The sequence below is a fragment of the Haliaeetus leucocephalus genome, unplaced genomic scaffold, assembly GCF_000737465.1.
Source record: "Haliaeetus leucocephalus isolate CR32 unplaced genomic scaffold, Haliaeetus_leucocephalus-4.0 Scaffold173, whole genome shotgun sequence".
NCBI lineage: Eukaryota > Metazoa > Chordata > Aves > Accipitriformes > Accipitridae > Haliaeetus > Haliaeetus leucocephalus.
This window is the reverse complement of record NW_010972609.1, coordinates 543,788-565,418: the sequence shown is the minus strand read 5'-3', so window position 1 is coordinate 565,418 and position 21,631 is coordinate 543,788. Positions and strand designations below refer to the sequence as shown.

Below are 21,631 nucleotides of genomic sequence, written 5' to 3'. Positions count from 1 at the left end.
TCCCCAGCAGTATTTTTTTTTGTCCCCCCCCCCCCCCCCCCCCCACTGGCTGGCACACCACTTGTTTTTTTCTCGCATTATGCAGTCTGCTGCCCGAGTGGGCAGCTTCTCACAGGAGCCACCCCTGCAACCCCCCCCCGCTACCAAAACCCCACCACGCAAACCCAAAACAGAGTCACAGCAAGGAAATGGTGGCCAAAGGTTCTCTCCACTAAACCAGTGTCCCGATCCGGTATCGGGGAGCGTTCTTAAACAATCCCAAGAGCGAGATTAAGACACAAACAAGGTCAGATGCCGTACAACCTTACAAGTTTTATTTCCTATAACAACTGATAATAGCGACAGGACAGAGGGAAGAAGAAAGGAAAAAGAGGAAGACCTAAGCAAGAAAACGGAAGAGATGCAGCAAGACTAGTTACCCCCACCACCACGAAGCCAGCAACGTCCCGTTGACTCGGTCCCGATGCAGGTGATGGAGGGTCCAGGTTCCAGGTTCCAGCCAAAGTCCCAGTCCCAAGCGCTGCAGGTTTTCCTCTGTTGCTTTCCAGTTGCAGTTGCTTTTCAGGTGCTTTTTCAGTTTTTTGAGAGAGGAGTACGCAGTTCTTTTATTGTCCCGGTCCCCATGATTTCTCCGAAAAGTACACCCATTTCCACGGAGCTCATTACCATACGTGCCGCCCCGTGTTCCTCCATGGGCGCGTGCCCAGGTGTTCACGGTGGTTTCTTCACCTTGCTCGTGGGCAAGCGCAGCTTGGTAGGCACTGCTAGCTTCAGGCAGATATGGTGGTTTCTTCAGGGACATTTTGCGCGTACTGCCCCACGGCAACAGGATGTTGAGGGTCTTCGCAGCAGCAACGTCAAGACAAACACTTCCAGCCAACAGTCTCTTACATCAGCAAAAGCCCACAAAAAATGCTGAAGGAATCCTCCAGCACAATTACAAAGAGACTGTCAGCGTAGGCCTCTTCCACGTACCAAAAAAGGACCAGATCAGTTACAGATTTGCGTTGGATGTGCTAGGCTTTTCACCACAGATGTTCAACAAGACTTATTTTACCTCGTCCTAAGCAAGCATCCGTCAAGGATCCGCGTCAGGAGAAGCTGACAGAACTTCAGGCTGAACCTGATGGATGGCGGCCAAAGCGAAGGACATATATATGTTATAACCTGTGCGCGCATATTGCACAGATTATAACCACCATAGGAAGGATTTAGCAGTTGGGTCTGCTAAACACCAACACTTGCTCGCTGGATCAGTCAGAGCGCTGGTGAAGTGCTGTCTTCTGAAGCGGGACCTCGAGCCAATTCTCTCCCGCTTTCTCAGTGAAGATTTCTACAGCTCAGCAATGCTGGCAAACAGAACCGATGCCTTGTTTTCTTCACTGGGCTCAGCCGCTTCGCTTTTCATACCTATCTGGCATAACCTTCGGAGTTTGGGGTAGGGTGAGGAGAACCACTGGCATAAGCCCTACTTCAAACGCACATAATGAAGAGTTAACAACGCTTGCAGGAACCAGATGTAGGAAGCATCTGGTAGCTTTTAGGCAAAGTGCCACATGCCAAAATAGCCGCCTGAAGCAATGGAATAACCTTTTTCTTGTTACAAAACACGTATGTGTTTGTACGAAAACAGCAACATCATTCCCCCTACCTGCTTACCTTCTCGCTTCATACATGCACCGTTCACAGGAGTCCTCTGACCGCTGGTTGTGCTTGGATCAGAGGCCTCAAACCCTCACATCGCGGTGCTCAGCAGCTGACACAACAGCGTTGTCCTACATCTTGGCTTCTTCTACAGTGAGCAATGATCATAGTTCCTCTTTAAAAACCCAGGAGAGAACCACTCCCCCAGAAGAGGAAAAGCACCGAGAGTCAGGAGTGTTCCTGTAGAGCCTTATGACCTTCAGCCGGTATCACTTAACTAGAACATACAGATCCTGATAAAGCACCGAGCAAGCCTCCTAGCCACGAGTTATATGTCCTTAAAAACACACAAGACTTACAGCACTGGAGTAAGTTTGTTCCACTAAATCCTTTTTTCACTGATCCTTTTAACAGATGATGAAATTTTGGTGAAGAAAAAGCTTTATGCCGCAAACATCACATTTTCCCCTCACAGTTAATACTGAGGAATCCTCAGAACAGAAACATTTTTAAACCACTCCAGCAAATCACACTGCTGTTCAGACTTCTGTGAGGGACAACACAATTTTTTTTGCTTCTCTAGATGTTTCACCTGAACGACTGTTGGAGGGATCGTACTCAATATTTGGTTTTCTACCTTGTACCACTGTGGAAGATCCAAATGCTACGTGGCACTAGAAAAAGGTGAGCAGATGGAGAATCTAATACTATGACTTGTAAAAAAACAGGCTTTCTGTATGAGGAGTCACTAGTCAATAATGGAAAAATTCAGTTGGAACCACAATATACTGCTGTTCCTCACAGGAGCTACTAATTCTGGATGTCAAAAAAAGGAACTGACTACAGCGATGCTACTCACACAATTATTGCTCAAGTCTTGGCAAGAAGAGTCCCATGTAGCACTTTGGAGCAAAGGAGGCAGTTGTTTATTAATGACAATGAAAACAAAATAAAAGTGATAAAGCAAACAGATACCTCTTTAAATATAAACTTTCTAGTCATCTGGTGTTCTGTCAGGGTCGTCCCCCCCCATCCCCCCCCCCCTCCTTTTTTTTCTTTTCTTTTTTTATTCAGGCGTAGTTACAAAAATCCATAGAGGATTTAGGGAAACATGATACTTCAACATAAATTTGTCACCTATGACAAAGTCTGAACAGCAAATATCATATAAAGAAAAAACTCAAAATATATTTACAAATTCATACTTCGTAGTCATTGAGAAATTTCTTGGTTACCGAGTGGCAGATTACGCAGGTACACTACATTCCAAAAGGCATTATCCAATCAGAGTCACTTAGCATAAAATTAAGCTGAAAGACAGATTGTCTAAAAATAAGGCCAGTTTCATTTCCAATTTATGCATGTGATGACCAGAATTTTCTGGTACTTCTATGTTAATTAAAAAAAAAAAAAAAGAGCATAAGAGCACCTGATCTCACCCAAATGGCATCCACAGACCAAACTGCAAGTTTCATTCTTAGCAGGAGTTATCAAGAGTAGAAACTCATGAGAAAGGACAACAGTATACACCTTTTATGCCATCTTGTCTATTGCTAATTTTAAATGCTCATATAAAAACAAATCCCCACACCATATTTGCAATATGATCATAAATAGGCAATAGTTTAAAAATGTAAGATATGATTACCTCGAACTAACAAGCTGTTCCGCACTTTGGAAAAAAGTGAACAAAGCCCAAACACCTTTCTCTTCCTCTTCCTCTCCCTCCCCCCAGCACCCCCCAGCACCCTCCCCACTTCCAAACCTGGAAAAAAAAAAAGTTATACTCTGATGAATATTAGAACTGGCACCAACATTCATGCTAGTTGCCCTGATGTGCAACAGAAAGTTCATTTACAAGAGTCAGAAATATTCTTATGCACTAGCCCCAAAGAGTTCAGCTTCTGAAAACAGTTTATTTTGTTTTGAAGAAAATCCCATCAGGTATGACGCGGGCAGCGTCCAGAAGGTGCAGGAATGTCCAACACTCTACGTCGATCTTCGTATTCATCAGTGTCTGTGGAATCTTCGTCTTCATCCACTGCATATTCATTGTGATTTGTTTCCTAACACAAAACACATCCATATTTAATTAAAATCTGTTCCAGTTATAAGCAAGCACTAACAATTACCTAGAAAAATCTGAAGTCTGTATTACCACGTCAATTAGCTGAAACAGACATTGTACTCTATGTCCTAAAATCAGCTCCTTACAATGACGAAGTTTAATGTGCAATAGAGATCATCTTGCCAAACTACTTGATCTTTAACTCAGTAAATATTCATTAACCTTCATTATTTCATATGTACCACTACGTAGAGCCACAATTCAGTATCTTAGCTGTACCAATTTTCTTGGTTGGTTATGATGTCTTTTATTAAAAGCAGTTGAAAAACAAACGGTCGTTACTACCTTTAAAATCAGAGGTAGAGCAAAAGAGAAAAGCAAATTATTTTTACAGTCAACTGAATGGAAGGAGGTTACAACTCCCATAAATGTGAGCAGGAGTTAAGAGATGCCATTTTCTGTTAGAAGCATGACATCTGCTGGCACTTACTGTTAGAGCTACTGCTAACGAGCATCTCAAATCCCTGGGAAAACATGAGAAAGTTTACAAGTAGATGTCTACCCCCAGGGAAAGACTCAGTGCTTGCACAAAAACTTCCAAGTTCTATCTAAATTAGTCACTAAATAAGGGCTATGCTAGTGATAAAATAAATAAAGCATTCTTCTCTAAATGTGCCAAAGGGATAAATTATATAGTTAACCTGCAATCTCCAAACTAAAACTACATTATAATTAACAGCAAGCTAAATATCTTACTGATTTGCAAAGTCATTAAGTGACTTGATGAAATGAACCTTCAGTGAGAACTAATGAACATCGTATGGACTGCTATCTTTTTTAAGTTGTCATTAACTGAAACTTTTCATGTTGAAGAACGTAGATACGCTATTATAGCTAAAACAGACAAGTGTGGGGTGGGTTTTTTTGAGAAACGTTTCTGATAAAAAAGTGATTTTCAAGAAAAGAATGAAAACTGAAAAATGATGTGACATTGACGTTTCAACACAGTTACACTGTCCTATTAAAATTAATCCAAGCGTTCTTGGAAAACAGGAGGATGGGGGGAAAAAAGTCTAGGATAAGCACAACTACATCTCTGCTTACCATTCGTGCTGTAGACACCTTGAATGTTGGACACACCATATGAAATCTGGGAATTGTGACATTAAAGAATTTGTCCTTGTAGTAGAGGCAGTGGAAGGTGTAATACCCCTCCATATATCCAGATGTTGTGGAAAACGTAGTACAGCTGGTATATTCATAGACTCTCCCTGGACTGATAATTGGAAACTCCCCTGTTGGTAAAACATTAGATCACAATAGTAAGGACTGAGGTAGAAATACAATTGAGCAGTTTGCTAAAGCACTTGCACTCCACAACATATTCAGGCAGATGATTTTATATTCCGGTGGATGCATAAATGATTCTCAGCAATTACTGATGCTAAAAAATTGTCTGAAGAGTGGTTAACTATCAGGATGTTCAGACATCCCTTGTGAAACAACCTTAAAGACAAAACAGGTGGATACACATCCCTTTCTTTCAAGCAACAAAATGATTTTCATACAAACCATACAACTATTACCCTCCGTCACCATGATAAACGGCTAGTGACGTAACTTTTGTAACATGTACGTTAAATACAGAAACACTCTCTCTGTTGGGTTCGTAAAAGCAATCTTTTACTTACCAACTACTCCAGGACCCTGAACTTCTTCTACATCACCTTTGGCATTTGTTATTCTCCAGTATCGACTGTCCAGCTGACAAGCCTTCTCAGGAAGAGCATCTTTGGACATTTCAATTCTAGAAGCCAAACAGCATACTTAATGGTTACGTAACTACTTTCATACATTTTAAGAAATACTTTAGTATCCTTGGGATCTCTCTCCAAGTAGACTGGGCAAAAAACCCCTAACCCCTAAGGCAAAGAATACTGAATCAGCTGTTGGGATTCATGCCCATGCCTCTGCTTCACTATCTATCATTATTTACCCCTTTCTAAATCACAAGAGCTACTTGTAACTTCTTTTCCCCACCCGTCACTGTACTTTATCAATTACCAACTTGACTAGTACTTTGCGACCCTGATCAGGTAATGATTTAGTATTTTTTTTTTTAATAAGTACAGCATGTTGTACACATCCTATTCATTTTAGAACATTTTTGAATGCTGTGCATAAGTTTGCAACAACTGATGCTTTGAACGTTACATAGGTCTCTCCTGTGTTATACAAGTTAATTCAGTTGTTATTTTTACCTGATTCTGTAAGTGAAGAAATAATGTGGTGGATGTACAGAACTGAGTTCAGGTAGAAAAGATGTGGACACAGAAACAGTAATATCTCCTGTGGTAGCAACACATTCTTTATCATGCACATACCTACAGAAAGGAAAACATCAATGCTGCAAATAGCTCTGTACATTCAAAACAGAAAACTAAACATGTAAAGTGATTAGTTAATTACTAATAAGAGCACTGTGGTGCTAGATTAAAAGTAATTCTTAACTTCTCATTTGGCAGTTAAATAAAGGATGTATGTATGCAGTGTCTTCACGATGTATACTTTCCCATCACCAAAATTCATACAGCTGCGGATCTCTTCGTACCTCCGTTAATGCTTGTATTAAGCTAAGCGTATAATTTCATCTGAAGTCAATGAAAACACACTTGTTTAATAAGGATGTGTCATTATGCTATTTAAAAAACAAAACCTAGAAACTTCTATGGCAAATTAATTTACAGATCAGGAACTTGGTTCTATAGCATCTGAGTTTGAAAGAATTAAGGCTCTTGCTTATATTTAGAAGAAATTAAAAGTGCATGAAGATTCAAACACCAGAACAAGTCCTGTTTATTTACATATTCAACAGTGTTATTTTAGAGACCAGTTTGGTGAAACAATTGCTTTTTCAATAACTTGGAACAGTCCTGCAGCAGCAGCACACTCACGGCAAGCAGAATATATATTATGCTGTTAGCTAAACTTCAGATCAGTTTTGACACAAATTCTGGTTCTGATAATGCAAAGTTACAAACTCTGAAGCTTCTGGTATAAAAAAAGAAGTTTCTTTAAGCATTCTGTTTTACAGCTTTATCTTCAATAACTTTCACATGCTTTCTCGTCTCTCCACCATCAGCTTTTGTATCAGATACCCATAACTACTTGGAAAGAGGTCAGCATTCTAGAAGAAGCATCAAAACCTTGCAGTGAGGTTATAAAGCCCAGTCACAGTACCTGAAAATCTGGTCTCTGATGATAGGATAACCACCAGTTACAACTTTGTTTACATAGGATGTAAACCACTCCAAGTAAGATGTACCTAGATGCCAAAGAAAAGTATTCATAAGGACAGGTAAATTTACCACTAAGCACATTACAATAAATACTTCAAGGAAACAGTTTAAAGCTTTGAATATATAAACTCTCGGGCTTGCTTAGATGAGTCACTCAATATTCCAGTCCATTCTACCAACAAAGATCGTTTGGAGAAACCAAGCAAGAACTAAGAGTTAAGGGTGCATACTCCAGAAATAACACAGCAAACAAAGAATCTCTTAGCTAAGTATTTCACATTATAGTCATGGTCTTCGAATGCTGGTGTCTCTCATCATCCGGTTTCCTTCTCATGACTGTTCAGCTGCGACTAGGAAAGAAGACAAATATAGTGGCCTATACTACTTGTATAGCTATGCCCAGCTGTTCTACCTATGCGAGGCATGCAAGCCTGCTGGTGGATTTATAGACTTAGTTTTGATATCCAGGTTTCTGTATGAATACGGTTTCTAAGTAACATGCTAGCAAGTTGCAGAATTTCCCTCTCCTTAAAAACAGGGATAAGCCATAGATATATTCCCCACTCCTGCTAGCAACCCAGAAGACTAAGACTGTATGTCGTTCCGAAGAACCTGGGATTTTCAGACATTTACAGCCATTGTCTGAGAACAGCTTTTCATACACCTACAGCCATTCTTCAGGAACACCTCAATTTCTAATTAGACAGTCAAGCTGTCACATTTAACTCTCAAAGAAGAGAGTTTCATACAAGACATATCAGCTCTCCGTAAATGAATTACTCAGCCATAAATCTTCCAAGCATTGCAATACAGAGTTCAATAGAAAACTACAGAGTTCTTCAACTGTTTGTCAATATTACTGATACAAAACTGGATTTAAGCTAGAATACTAAGAAATCATTATCCTCACCTTCACTGATGTGTTATCAAATACTACCACTCCTGTTAGATTAAGTGTACTTACCACTTCTTCCTTTGAGCAAGAGCTATGTGTACTGTCCTTTGATCTTTTGGAAGTCTATGGAACTCCAAGTTTATTATCCTCCTTTCTACCACTAATCCACGAAATGCAAACCTCGTATAAAAGTAACTCTGAATGGAGAAAGTGGACCAATTTACCCTGTCACCTTCAAAACGACAAGATAAATGCTGTATATGAAACTTCCCCTCCACCCTGCAATAAGCCAAGATTAACCCTCTCAGCCAAGCGGAATAAATTTAAATATGATGTCAGATCACCTCACCATTAACTCAAATCCATAAAAGCAGCAACCGTCAGCAGCAATACCAATTCACCATAGAGTAGCTTTAAAGTATTACATATTCCTCAGGTGGAGAGAAGCAAGTAACCAAACTCTTGAGCTTCTGTTATATCTTTCCTACGATGGTTCTAAAGCATACAATGCATTCTGCAATAAGACCTTTGTAAAACAGATGACAGGTTGACTACTTCATATTGAAATCAGTTCATACAATCAGTCAGTACATAGAAAGGTTTCCTAAAATTAGCGTGGCTAAGAGTTTGACTACCTTCAACTCAAACCAGCAATGGTATAGCACTGTCTACTGTGGTTTCTCACTGTAATATTAATACATAAATCCTAAGAAATGCACAAGGCTAAATTTCAGTACTATTTTGGTGCCATTTATTACATATCTGCTTTCCCACTGAGTGAGAGGAATTAATTTAGACATAGCCACAATTACCAGATTCCAGTGGATTAACAAAAAGAAATAATCAAAACACTATTCCAGTGAATGTACGTCAGGCAGATGATCATCACAGATTACTACATAACCAAACAGCAGTTATGCAGTTTTCCCCTTCCCTCCTTTATCCTTTGAACAAAGAAATCAGGCAAATCAAAAATCCAGAAAGGTATTCTTCTGCAGCTATCTTTATAGTTAATTAGATTTTCATTAAGGGATGCAAAATATTTTCAACTTCTAACATGGTTGCAAAAACTACTGAGGGGAAAAAAAAAAAAAAAAAATCTTTCTGTCCACTTGGGTGTTGTATTTAATAACTGCTTACATCACCCCCATGATGGCTAACTTAAAAGGTTTTGCTCATTGTTAGACATGTTAGTACACTGAATGATTTGTATACAAGACACACAGAAGGACAAGCTTTAATAGCGAAAACTTGCATCTCATTTCAAGTAACCACTGATGTTTTATAGTAGGTTAGAATCTTACAAGCAGCACAGAGAATTTAGAATGCTTGCTTTGTTCAAGTCATACTGACGTGCATTTTCTAAACAGCACAGTTAAAACATTTTGCGGAATATTTTATCTAAAGCGTTACCTGTAATGAACATATCAATAGCAGATGGATTGCGAGCCATTTGGTCCTAAAAGGGAAAGAAGTTTATGGATGTATTAGGAGAGCATAGACTTTCAAGGTTAAACTTGGAACACCTGAAATACAACATAGGGAACACTTTCCCTGTATTCTCTAAACCTAAAATCTGGCTGCTTAATACATCATTATACTCCCAGTCAGATATTCAAACATATAAAAAGCACATGCCTGTCCCCATGAGTGCTCACATGATCACTGAATATACAGCGTGAACATTCACTAAGGCTCATGCATATAAAATCAGATTTAATGCATCATTCAAGAAACAAGGCCCCCCAAAAATATTGCCTTAGGACAGAAGCACAGGACAGCTGAGGTTGGAGGAGCGCTCTGGAGACGATCAGTCTAATCCCTCTGCTTGAGGGAGGGTTAGCTAGAGCACATTGCCCAGGATCACATCCGGTTGGGTTTTTCAATGTCTCCAAGAACAGACACTACACGACCTCTCCAGGTAACCTGTTCCAGTGTTCAACCACACTCACAGTAAAAACATTTTTTTGTACGTCTAGATCAAGTTTCCTGTGTTTCAACTTGTGCCCACTGCTGCTTCTTCTGTCATTGGGCAGGCATCACTGAGAAGAGTCTAGCCCTGACTCTTTATGCCCTGCTACCAGGTATTTATAAACATTGAGAAGATTCCCCTGAGCCTTCTCTAGGCTAAACAATCCCAGCTCCCATACTACCATATTCTCCCCTGAAAAAAGCAGGGCTGTCCACAGATGAGCAAAAATATAAGTGAGTAACCTTCCAAGTTCCCAAGCATTATCCAGAAGGTTTAAATACTCAGCATAATACAAAGGGGGATCTTAACATCCTTCAAGTGATCCATTATCAAGGCATCCCCTAGAAATCTCATTGCTACATGCTTTGAAAACAAACAGTCAGGAACTCCATAGCAGGATGAAGAGTCCCCCCTAAGAAGCACCCTTTACTCACCCTGCCTTTTTTGAAGGCTGGGGGCGGGGGGGACAGGTAAGGAAGTCATCAGGGCACAGGTAAGGAGAGAGAGGGCTAAAATCTTGTTAGGTATAATATCCTTAAGCTTCACTAGCAACAATATGCCTATCCTAAAATACTACAGCTATAGGAATTATGAAAAATACTCAAATAATTACGTTCTACAAAGGAGGTGTTCAAGAGCAATTTGTTCTTTCACTGGAGAGTAAGTTTTGCTTACAAACCAGGGGGTATCATTTATTGCAGTAAGTTTACATTTAGCATATCTGGGGGAGGAGATATATACAGATGCCGATCTTCCATAACGGAGAAGCTTTTCTTCCTTACAGAAAGAGGGACAAGAGTATATACCTGCCATAGTTTGAACAAATTAATACCTTCCAACAAGGATGAATGTTGTCCGCCATCATGAACCTACAGCCATTAACAACTTCATGTAAATTTCTTTCCCTTACTAACCATTCCACTTAAGGGCTTTGATGAAAACCAGATGGCAACTGAGGGGCAAGTAACGAACTAATATGATCCCTTAGTATTCACTTTCTGCTATGTAAAATATTTCAGGTATCTGATAACATGCAAAGGGACACCATCAATCATTAGAAAAGTACATTTGCAAGTATAAATGTATATTCCTTACTGGACATTGATAGAAGATCTCATATTTATTTCGTCCCTCCACACTCTCCAGGGCCATGTATTGACTCAGGCCAGTATGAATGCAAAAAGTAAGAGGAAGGCATTGCTTCAGACCTAGCCTCTGCTGAAAACCTCCAGCCGCTGTGTCGATATCCAACAAGTCTTCAGAGCGGTAGTGGTTCGACAGTGCCATGCTTCCCATCAAACTTAACAGACAACAACAAAAAAAGGAAAGATAAACAGAAGATACCACTCATAAGGCAAAGATAGCTTTAAATCTTTTCTAAGCATAGATTCTGTCAATGCTATAGATGCGTACTAGACTTAGATGAAGTCCAAGTCCAGGTGCTGAAGTAGGTTATTAGTTTGCAACATCAACCTTCACAAAGGGAGGCTAGATGGCTCTAAGATAAACACCTCCTTGTATGTTTTATGCCTCCGAAAGCACCATTTTAAACTATGTTGGTGATTCCCATCATGTCTGCAACTACTTCAAAGAAGCTGTTCACAGCTGATGCAGCTTCCCCTAGTAGCATAATATAACAATAACCAGTGCTCTGTATCTCGAGTTTTGTGCAAGTTCATTTCAATACTATCAAAACATCCATGATTTTTCAATTGTAATACCAAGCTGTTATAGTAATAGTCATTGATTAAAACTCCAGTCAGCAAGGAGTGATGCTTTGGAAAAAAGGTTGAGAAGTAAAGAAGGAAAATAACTTGTTGAGTCAGAGAAATTATAATCTCAGTATAAAAACTAAGGCATACAGACACAAGTAAACAGACATACAAGGAAAGAACGAGACAATATGCATCAGCGTGACACGGCAAGACCATCAACTGTCTAATTTTTTCCTCTAGCTTTTTGTATGCATCACAGCAAAGGATGGGATTTTTTAATTTGTTTTTGACGATAAGGAAGTGACGTTGAAGACAGTAAAAGGAGCCTCTCTATGCATAAGAAAAGAATATATATATTTGGAAAAAAGTAGTACTAATCTGAAATACGTAACAGATTAGGAACAGAGGTGAGCATCGGAAGCTAAAGTTAATGTTGATATGAATGTTGGGCTAGGTAAGAGCTAGGGTGAAAGTAAAAAAAAAAAAAAGAACAAGCAACCTACACTCAATGTAATAAAGGGGCAAACAATGGAAGAATGATAAAAAGGGGTAACATGACCAAATTAATCAACTACAAGGGCACACACTACAGCAGTGCGCTTCACAATAAGAGGAGTACACAAACCTATAATGTACACTTCCCCACCCATACTCCCTTCTAATTTGCCTTTCAATGATGTTCTCAGATGCAGACTCTTGCAGATGCTAAGCTTTTACTGGTGTTATGAAAGCAGTGACTCAGGTGCAAGCTGCCACATGTCAGCATGATATAAGCTGCTCCCATCTTGGGCAACAAGTTCCATTCCTCTCTTTCCTTACATAGTCTTGCCTGGAATTAGCACGTCCTACAGTTTAAAAAGCAATGCTAACATCCAAACATGGAAACCTGAAACTCTAACAATGACAGCTAGTCCCAAATCTCCTCCATTTCTGATCTAACATGCCAACAACTTGCTGCATAGACTTCCACTAACCTACACCTGATCTTCCCAGTATTCATCTCCCACAAGAAAGCAAGCCTACCCCCAACAGTAAGACCGCACCTTCCACTTGCAGTGTGGCAGCCCTTCTTGCTCCAGGGTCCCACATGTCAGACCTAACTTGTCACCCAGTCAGTGCTCCACCAACATTTGTCAGCCTGTGTGCAAGGCTCAGGCCTTCACTTCGAGGGCACAGCAATGGACCGCAGCCCACTGGCAGTTATTCAAGCTGAAAGGCATGCCCAAAGGCATACGTCCGCTCCTGCAGCCCTTCCACAGGCACATCTTCACAGTAGAGGCTTCATGGGAGTGAAAAAGTAGTAGGAAGAGCAGGAAGCACACAAGCGGCAGAGCTCCATTTGAAGTCTACAGAACTAGGGCACCTATCTCCTCTCTAAAAAAAGTCTCTCCTGGAAAAGAAACAGAACTAGAATTCATCCTTATGGTTGCATAAAACTGTTTCCCACATCCCTTCTGCACATACAACACTAGAAGTGGAAAAAGCTGCACCTTCTTTACTAGTGAAGGTTTTGGTAGAGCAACGTGAATGCATTGCCCCCTACAGACACTGCAATGATTTGCCATAGCTTTCCATCTTTTGCTAATGTTTGCGGCACTTCATCAAGTGCCGACGTGCTAACTTCTTCTGTAGCTGGGAGATAGGAAACTATGTTTGGTCATTTGCCTTCTAACCTTAATGTAAAAGGAGTTCTGAATTGCTGAAACTGCATAAAATTGTAAAATCTGCTACTGAGAAAACTTAGTTTGCAGAACTGACATTTTGATTCTATTTAAAACGACTACCTGGTTTGAAAATTATTCCCTAACCATTTTAAAGAAAAAAGTTATTAAATAATGAAACCTGAAGAGTGCAAGAGGCTAATTTACTTATGTAATACAAAGCAAAACTTCAGGGGAGCAACTTGCAGTGGTATGATTAAAAGCCTAACAGTTGGAAGTTTTAGTTATTACCAAAAAAAAAAGGGGGGGGTTCTTGCTAGGAAAAAGAACTGAAGTGTAAGAGTAATTTGAGCAATTAGAAATCTACACTGTGTTTTCAATTACTTCTGAGACTAGAAGATAGCCAATTCTAGAAGTGTCATTTCAAGCAGTCACTCAGCTACAATACATTTAAATGCTTAATTTATCCTGTTCAGCAGACATTTTATCTTTTTAATATATAAACTATCCAAGAAATACAAAAGAAATTAGTAACTTGGTATGTAGCTTTTGATCCTTACCCAGGAACAACTAGCTTCTGTCCATTATGAATACGAAATGAACATCGATAGTCATCAGGGAGTTTGCAACCTATTTGCGCTTCCACCGCATCTAGATCTTCCTCCCGCACGCTCTCTGTGTACAAAAAGAAACAGAGTATTAAGTGGCAGTTTCGGAGGGGGAATCAAGAACTGCTGCTCCTACCTAAGTCTTGAATTTAATGCTGCTTCACTACTCTGCCCCCAAGTGCCCAGTATGCTGTTCCTGACAAAGGTGAATTAATATTAGAGTTTGTGTTAAGACCTCTCCTTTAAAACTTTATTTCACATCACTTCATCAGAGTTGTGTGGCTAGAAATAAGGCAAAATCTAGCTACATTCTAGACATAAAAGCATGTCTTCAACTGCCAAAGACAATTTTAAGTAGCCCCAGCAACCTTAGCATTATGGATTTTTTTTTAATGTTATCACAAAAGGAATACATATTTCAAAGTATTTTGCCACTTATAATTCAGAGAAAGTGAACTAACAGACATACAAAAGCAAGATGCATTCAGTTCAACTTTGGGACGCAGCTGTCTACTAGCATGGTCTCAAGAATCTTCCACTGATTAAATTCATGCTAGTGGCCAGAATCACTAAAAATCAAGTATTTAAAATACAAAGCATAGAATTTGTAAGTGCCTTGATCAAATGAACACGGACTCAAGTCAATATTTGGTGACTATTGTGTGCTAGGTGGCACAGAATGAATACTACGCAAATGTGAAAGGAAGCTGATTACATTAAATGATTACTTAATACAGCACCAATCTCCATCCAATGAAATCTCAACAGGCCTGACTTAAGCAGAAAGTATTTTATAAAGTGAAGTGAACCTTCTCCCCACAATATTGTCATTAGCTGACAGAGTTTCAGTTAAAACTTTTATGCAATACTGATTTTACTCTTTCATCATTCTAAGGGTTACTTCTTTCAGTTTCCAGTCTAATCAGTTACAAAGAAATGTTGGCTGCAGCCACCATTCACCTGGAATTTGAAGCAATAAATAGGTTGTAACAGGGGGGTTTTGTATCATCAACAGAAGGGAGTGGGGAGTAACTACCCTTAGACCTCCACACATGCTTCAGGGGGGTTCCGCACCCTCACTTCTAGCAAAGATCAACTGAGTGGCCTTTGTGCTCTGTTCCAATCAAGGCTTCTTGGGTGATTTTTTTTTTTAACCCCTTTTCATATTCATTATCCATTTCATTTATATGGCATAATTTAACAATTCATTGAAACAAGATCCTGTATAAATGGTATTAAAAAGGTGTAAGTTATGGAAGAACTTAATTTGAAAACAGAATCCTGGGGGGGTGGAGGGAAATAAAAATTGTTGTTCAGCCAATAATTTACCTTCATTAGAGGAACACAGTAAGACCTACAGAAGGAAAAAAAAAAAAACCAAACCAAAACAAAAAAACCTTCCTTTTTGATTGGCTTTAGTTTAAAATGCCTGCTTTCATGTGAAAGTGTTTTAATTAGGTCTTAAGAAAATCTCACAAATAAAATCCAGGTCCCAGGTCCTTGAAGTAATGGCATTATTAAACTAAAAAATAATAATAAACAAACAAACAAACCAGTCATAGCAACCAAAGACAAAAGCAGTAGAAGTGTATTCATTTCCTGATTATCCAGAGATAAAGACGACAGACTGGTCACTAGACAATAAAAAAAAAGAAAATCTTGATTCCTTCTCTGAAAAGAAATCTTCAGAGAATCTATGGATCACTAGTAATTAGGCAAGGACTAATATATGTGGTCCAATCTACTTATTTACTGGAGGGGAAGGGAAAGCACGTCTACTTGACTTTCAGGGCTCCAGTAACTGAGGCACACACCGATAATGTCACGTCAGCCAACCTACTAAAGAAAGCAGGTATTACATTGTACCTACCTTTCAAAGAACCAATCATCCGAGGACACCGCTGTCCTAAGTACTTCTCTAGGTCGTCCCAGGCTTTTTTCAATGTAGCATAGTATCGGATATATCTTCCTAGGTCAGAGTAAGTACTGATGAAGATGGCTTTCCAGCTCTGATTTCGTTGACTTTTTTCCTCTCTAAGTGGACATGAAGAAAATAAGTTCAAATACCAGCCCAAAAAGCTTGACTTCTAAACCCAAGAAGTTAATATTTGCTATTTGGCAGAAACAGCTTGCATAATATTAAGCCAGGAACGCTTTGAGCCACATGAAGCCACACAAACTCAATTAATTCTGACATCTATTCAACAGCTACTTGGAAAAGAATTGGGAAACATTTGGGGTACTTGGTATCAGGGGAAAATTTAGGAACAGTACTCCTTTAAACAGATTGCTGCCTATTATTAAATCTTAGAACTGGTGAATAGCTAATTCACATCACATTTCACACATACACAGAGAAGGCCTTTAAAAAAATTTTTTTTAAAAAAATCACATTTTTTGATCTACTGCCTTAGTCACAAACTCCTTTATTTACCCAATAAGAAGGATTAAGGAGCAAACTAGAGAGTTAAATGAGAACTCTGTGCAATGATCTGGAAAGTCAGTTTCTTAAGGAATTACTGCATATTCAGCTCTCCTCACAGGCACAACAGCAGGCTATGCGAAGAGAGGCTGCCAAAAAAATGCTGACTAACATCTGACAAAGGATGCCTGACTCCAAATTGTAGCAGCCCTTGCATCTTTGCGTTAGGATATATTCCAACTCCTCAAACTCCAGCCAGCATGCTGAATCTAAAAGATTTAGTACAGCTTCATACAACTAAATAAAAATGTAACAATTGAGAAGTCATCACATCACCTTTAAGATCATCTTTAGCTCTAAAAAGGAGAGAAGAACCTTACTTCTTGAAGAAGAATGGAGGGGGGAAAAAGTAGATTAAGTTTAATCTGGGAAATTAGATAAACTAATGTCAAACCAAAGAGGTTAAAAGCAAAAAACCCCAAAGTGAATTACGTCTCAGCAGCTGACAGAAGTTTCAGCATATTTTCACTCTCCAAATGTTATTTGTAGAAATTACCCACAGCCTTCATTACTCAGTTTTTCTTGGCAATAGAGAAGCCAGAATCTGAGAGGCCAACCCCAGAGCCAGTTCTCCTTAGCAAAGCTCTATAACCCCCTCATCTTCACCCATACACACAACAACTTCCTCTTCTAAAGCATCAGGTACTCAGTTTGAACTTCCCACTTCCTTACCTTCTTTCCCCATCTCCCACCAGATTTTCCTTTCTAGTTTGGATTCTAGTAAGACTATCGCTTAGGATTTTTAGATTCTTTTGCAGAGAATCTCAAGGCAAAATTTTAGAAGTTGTGTTGTATCTTCATAAGCTGCATATAATTAGAACGTGCACAGTATGTTTATCTTAGTGGATTCAACTTTGCTTGCTGTTAATTTTTAATACAGTCTGTATGATACAATATAGATTACAAACTACAAGCTTGGAAATGTTTTTCTAAATTACCTTCTCCACCCACTTATGCATATATATTAACTCCTTATCACTAGCTGTTCTGCCACCTTAGGCTACTTGTGTAATACAAGGAGCGCCTGCATAACCTGAATAATGGAAAAATACATGGATCTGATCCTTGAAGTCATAAGTAGTTAATACTCCTCACAGTTTACAATATAAAAAGATATTGTCTAGAAAACAGGACACAAAGAGGGGATAAAAAATAACAAAACTGGTTGCTAATTCACTTCAGTCAACTCCACAAGCTTTCTCAGCTCTCGAGAAAAACATGCTTCTTCAGCAAAGATGTGGATTGTTACCTTTATAGTTAGCTTCCACTTAACAGACATCCTGAGTTCAATGCAAGCAAGTGAACAGAAAATGAGCTTTTTAAAAAATCGCAACACCTCAAGAACCATGTATGTAAAACTTTCTACGCAGCCCAACGTGACTTTCCTGGGAAAATGATGGAGAAAATCCTCCTGGAAAGCATTTCCAAACACAGGAAAGACAACAAGGTGATCAGGAGCAGTCAGCATAGATTCACAAAGGGGAAATAATGCTTGACCAACCTGATAGCCTTCTACAATGAGGCGACTTGCTTGATGGGTGAGGGGAGAGCAGCGGATGTTGTTTACCTCAAATTTAGCGAAGCCTTCAACACTGTCTCTCTGCTAATAACATCACAGAGAAGCTGACAAAGTATGGATTTGATAAGGAGATAGTGAGGTGGCCCGAAAATTGGGTGAACGACCAGGCCCAAAGGGTAATCAGTTGGAGGCAAGTCACTTGTGGTGTTCCCCTGGGCTCCACACTGGGGCCAATACTATTTAATACCTTCATTAATGACCTGGATGATGGGACAGTACACCCTCAGCAAGTCTGCAGATGCTACAAAACTGTGAGGAGTGGTTGATACAGCAGATGGTTGTGCGGCCAGTCAGAGAGACCTCAACAACCAGAGAAGAATCTTCAATTCAACTAGGGGAAATGGAAAGTCCTGCACCTGGAGAGGAATAACCCCAGACACCAGTACACGCTGGGGGCTGACCAGCTGAGAAGAACCTGGAGGTCTTGGTAGACACCAAGCTGACCATGAGCCAGCAACGCACCCTCGCAGCAAAAAAGGCCAACAGTATCCCAGGCTGCAATAGGAAGAGTGTTGCCAGCAGGTCAAGGGAGGTGTTCCTCCCTCCCTAGTCAGCACCGGTGAAGCCACATCTAGAGTACTGTGTCCGGTTCTAGGCTCCCCATTATAAGAAACATACGGGCATACTGGAACAAGTCCAGTGCAGGGCCTCAAAGATGATTATGGGACTGGAGCATCTTTCACATGAGGAGAGGCTGAGTGAGGTGGAGAAGGCTCAGGGGGGATCTTATCAATGCATACAATTACCTGATAGGAGGGAATAAAGATGGAGCCAGACTCTTCTCAGCAGTGCCCACTGATAGGACACTGGACACAGTCCTGAGCAACCTGCTCTAGGTGACCCTGCATGAGCAGGGGAGTTGGACTAGAGGATCTCAAAAGGTCCCTTCCAACTTCAACTATTCTATGATTCCAGTCCTGGCTACCCTTGACACAACCATCGAGTTGTACCCCTCATAATTACAGAACTTGGAATACTACTTTCCTATATAGAATATTTGGTGTCTGGTAAGGTCAAGTTGCAGCTTCTCCTTCAGCCTAGGCATTAACAGGGCACCTCTTCTCTACCCATCCATGAAACTTTTTAACGCTTCTACATTCATGAAGCTTTTTTAGGAAATTAACATTTTTGATACCTCTAACCTTTCACTGATTTGAAGCTGGTGAGAAGCTGGTGAATACCACTTCAATCTTAGAGTTACTAGAAGTAACATGGACATAGAGACATCACAATAACATAAGCCTCATCTTCATAGAAAAAAGTCTTAAAACAACCACACTTACTCTGAAATAAGCCAGTATTTCTTGCAGTGTCTCTTCCACAACGGATCATGGCTTGATAGCTGATTTAATCTTCGACTTAAATAGCAGCAACTATAAATATAAAATCATTAGATTTGATTGCAAAGGAGTAGCAAAATAAACAGGGATAAATACTGACCAGTATATTACATGTTGTGTTCCCATGAAATAAATGCAGCATTTGAAAGTTAGTTAGCTGTGCTTTTTAGAGTTGTGCTTTCAATGGTTACAAGTCTTCACTACAGCTGTGTAAGTCATGAACTACTTTTCTACACACTTCAAGAACTGTAAGCTATTGAGTAATTTTGTAAAGCAGGTCATCCTGCAGACTTACGCCATCGTAAACACTGCCTGAAAGATTTCGGAGTGACTCCACTCCAGTGGCAAGCATTCCAGTAGCACAGGCTAGTTATTACGATTTAAATTGCTTTCTTACCTGTATTGTCAGTCTCTACTCTATCTCTTCCACTGTTTCCATACTACTGAAAGCTCAAACAGTAAGCTACAGAAACTATACAGTTTGAGTATTACAAAGTTTCCACTTTAAGTTGTTGAAATAACAAACTTCGTGACCAGAAACAGACACAGGAAAAATACAAAGGGTAACAGACCTGGAAATAAGTACTGCAAGCTCACTGTAATGAAGACCATATATAAGCTCTTGCCATCGCATTACAGGTAATATTGCTACTTGAGCAAGTTAAAAGAATCGTACCTTGCACTATGCAGAGCTATTGCAAATACAGTATTAAAAAACCTGTAGGATATAGATCTAAAACTGTCCTCAGAAATCATTTAAATTGATCCTGGTTTGATGCAAGGAGATAGCAAAAACTAACCTATACTCCTGATGCCTGCTAACTTGCTCTTTAAAAAGCAGCGATGGAGGTGCCATCAAATACAGTCTGTTCCCATATTTGCTTTTACAGTTATAAAGCTTTTCTGGAACGTACAACTGGTATCGACAGCGAGACATTTCAGTGTATTTATACTAGTAGGAACGTGCGGCAAAGCATCAGCAACGTGCAGAGCAGTAATACAGGGAATGATCGTGTTATTCAAAGATTCGTAGAATTTAAAAGAAACAATTGCCTGATTTCAATCTAACCTGAAGACCAGACAATAAATCTTTTCTCTTTTGTGTTCGAGCTGAATTATCAGTTATGCTTTAAAGAAACTCCCCACAAGATACCACCAATTTAGATGTGACAACATCACTTCCTCTGGTAGCTTGTTCTAACAGTTAATATGTGTGTTCTAATGGCTGTGATTAACATCTAAATACCCCAAATGAGGTTACCAAATTTAAGCTTCCAGTTACTGCTTTCTGGCTTCTCTTCAGTGTAGTTCAGAAATTGGCAAGAAAGACCACCAGTATAAATGGACGTAGTTACACACAGCCTCTCAAATTTGTCTTTGATAAGTAAAATCAGCCAGAGTCCAGGACTGGTGAAAACATCTTGCACTGAGACTACAGAATTATTCATATTTACCTGTTCAATCCAATCCTTTTTTTTTTTTTTTACCCCAATATGTATTATAAGCTGTTTAAACTAGAATTGTATTAGTATTTCAAAATCAACCTCAACAAAGTAAAGCAATTCTCCTGTATTCCCTGCCACCACCCTTCCCCTCTGCAACAACCCAAAGACAGAAACACATTCACTTCAAACCTTGACATCTGGCTATGTAAGACCTTCATTCATGACATGGTTTTTTTTTTGTTTGGGAGGTTTGGGGGGGGTTTTTTTTGGGGGGGGGGGGGGCAGGGAACAGAAATATCCCCAAAAGTCGCAGCCCTTGCAGAAATCTATTATATTGGCATTTATCAATCAAGCCTGTAGCTTCTGGTAGGAAAGAAGTCACCATGGCATCACAGGAACACGTGGCTTCAAACATGATAAAGATGCAATTAAAGCCATTCTCATCAATTAAATAAATACTTGGTGACCTGTCAGCTTTTCCATTATTTAAGGGCCACCATCAGATTAACCAACCTGTGGAATACTAGAGAAACTGTGATGTTTGCGATGGTCAGAGTATATATATGTGTCACTAAAACAAATGTAAGCGACCTAGAGATTTCCTCATCTAACGCTTTGAAGTACTACAAACAGCCAATTATGCAAAACTGCCATTACTGACCTTAAACATAGGAAGCCTACGCAGTATTTCATTGTCCTTGTACAGCAAAATCAATTTCATTTTGGTAAATATTGGAGTGCCTTTACTACACCATTAGCGACTACCACTAAATCGTCCATACTGGACTTGTAACAATTGTTATAATTTTTGCTGATGTTTAATTTCTTTTTTTGCTGTTATCCTAATAGAATTCTCTGTGATGTCTTTAGCTTTCTCGACTAATATTTGCGGGGGGGGGGGGGGGGGGCAAAACAAAAAAAAC

At 39.6% G+C, this 21,631-nt stretch overlaps 2 protein-coding genes across 3 annotated transcripts in view; both read right to left on the bottom strand.

Annotated features, from left to right (window-relative positions):
* Positions 1-3,393, bottom strand: part of CD59 (CD59 molecule, complement regulatory protein) — a 10,326-nt gene extending 6,933 nt beyond the window's left edge. The window contains exon 1 of one of the 2 annotated variants that reach the window (XM_010563667.1): positions 3,383-3,393. The gene's annotated coding sequence lies outside the window, so the exon portion shown is untranslated. The remainder of the gene's footprint in view (positions 1-3,382) is intronic. The other variant, XM_010563668.1, reaches the window with a different exon arrangement.
* FBXO3 (F-box protein 3) overlaps positions 3,051-21,631 on the bottom strand; it is a 19,760-nt gene continuing 1,179 nt past the window's right edge. The window contains exons 2-11 of the mRNA XM_010563669.1: positions 19,207-19,296; positions 15,733-15,896; positions 13,815-13,929; positions 10,974-11,178; positions 9,320-9,365; positions 6,953-7,037; positions 5,974-6,096; positions 5,404-5,519; positions 4,817-5,007; positions 3,051-3,710 (exon numbers count right to left, since the gene is read on the bottom strand). Coding sequence (XP_010561971.1) covers positions 3,585-3,710; positions 4,817-5,007; positions 5,404-5,519; positions 5,974-6,096; positions 6,953-7,037; positions 9,320-9,365; positions 10,974-11,178; positions 13,815-13,929; positions 15,733-15,896; positions 19,207-19,296 — 1,261 coding nt within the window. The 3' untranslated portion in view covers positions 3,051-3,584. The remainder of the gene's footprint in view (positions 3,711-4,816; positions 5,008-5,403; positions 5,520-5,973; positions 6,097-6,952; positions 7,038-9,319; positions 9,366-10,973; positions 11,179-13,814; positions 13,930-15,732; positions 15,897-19,206; positions 19,297-21,631) is intronic.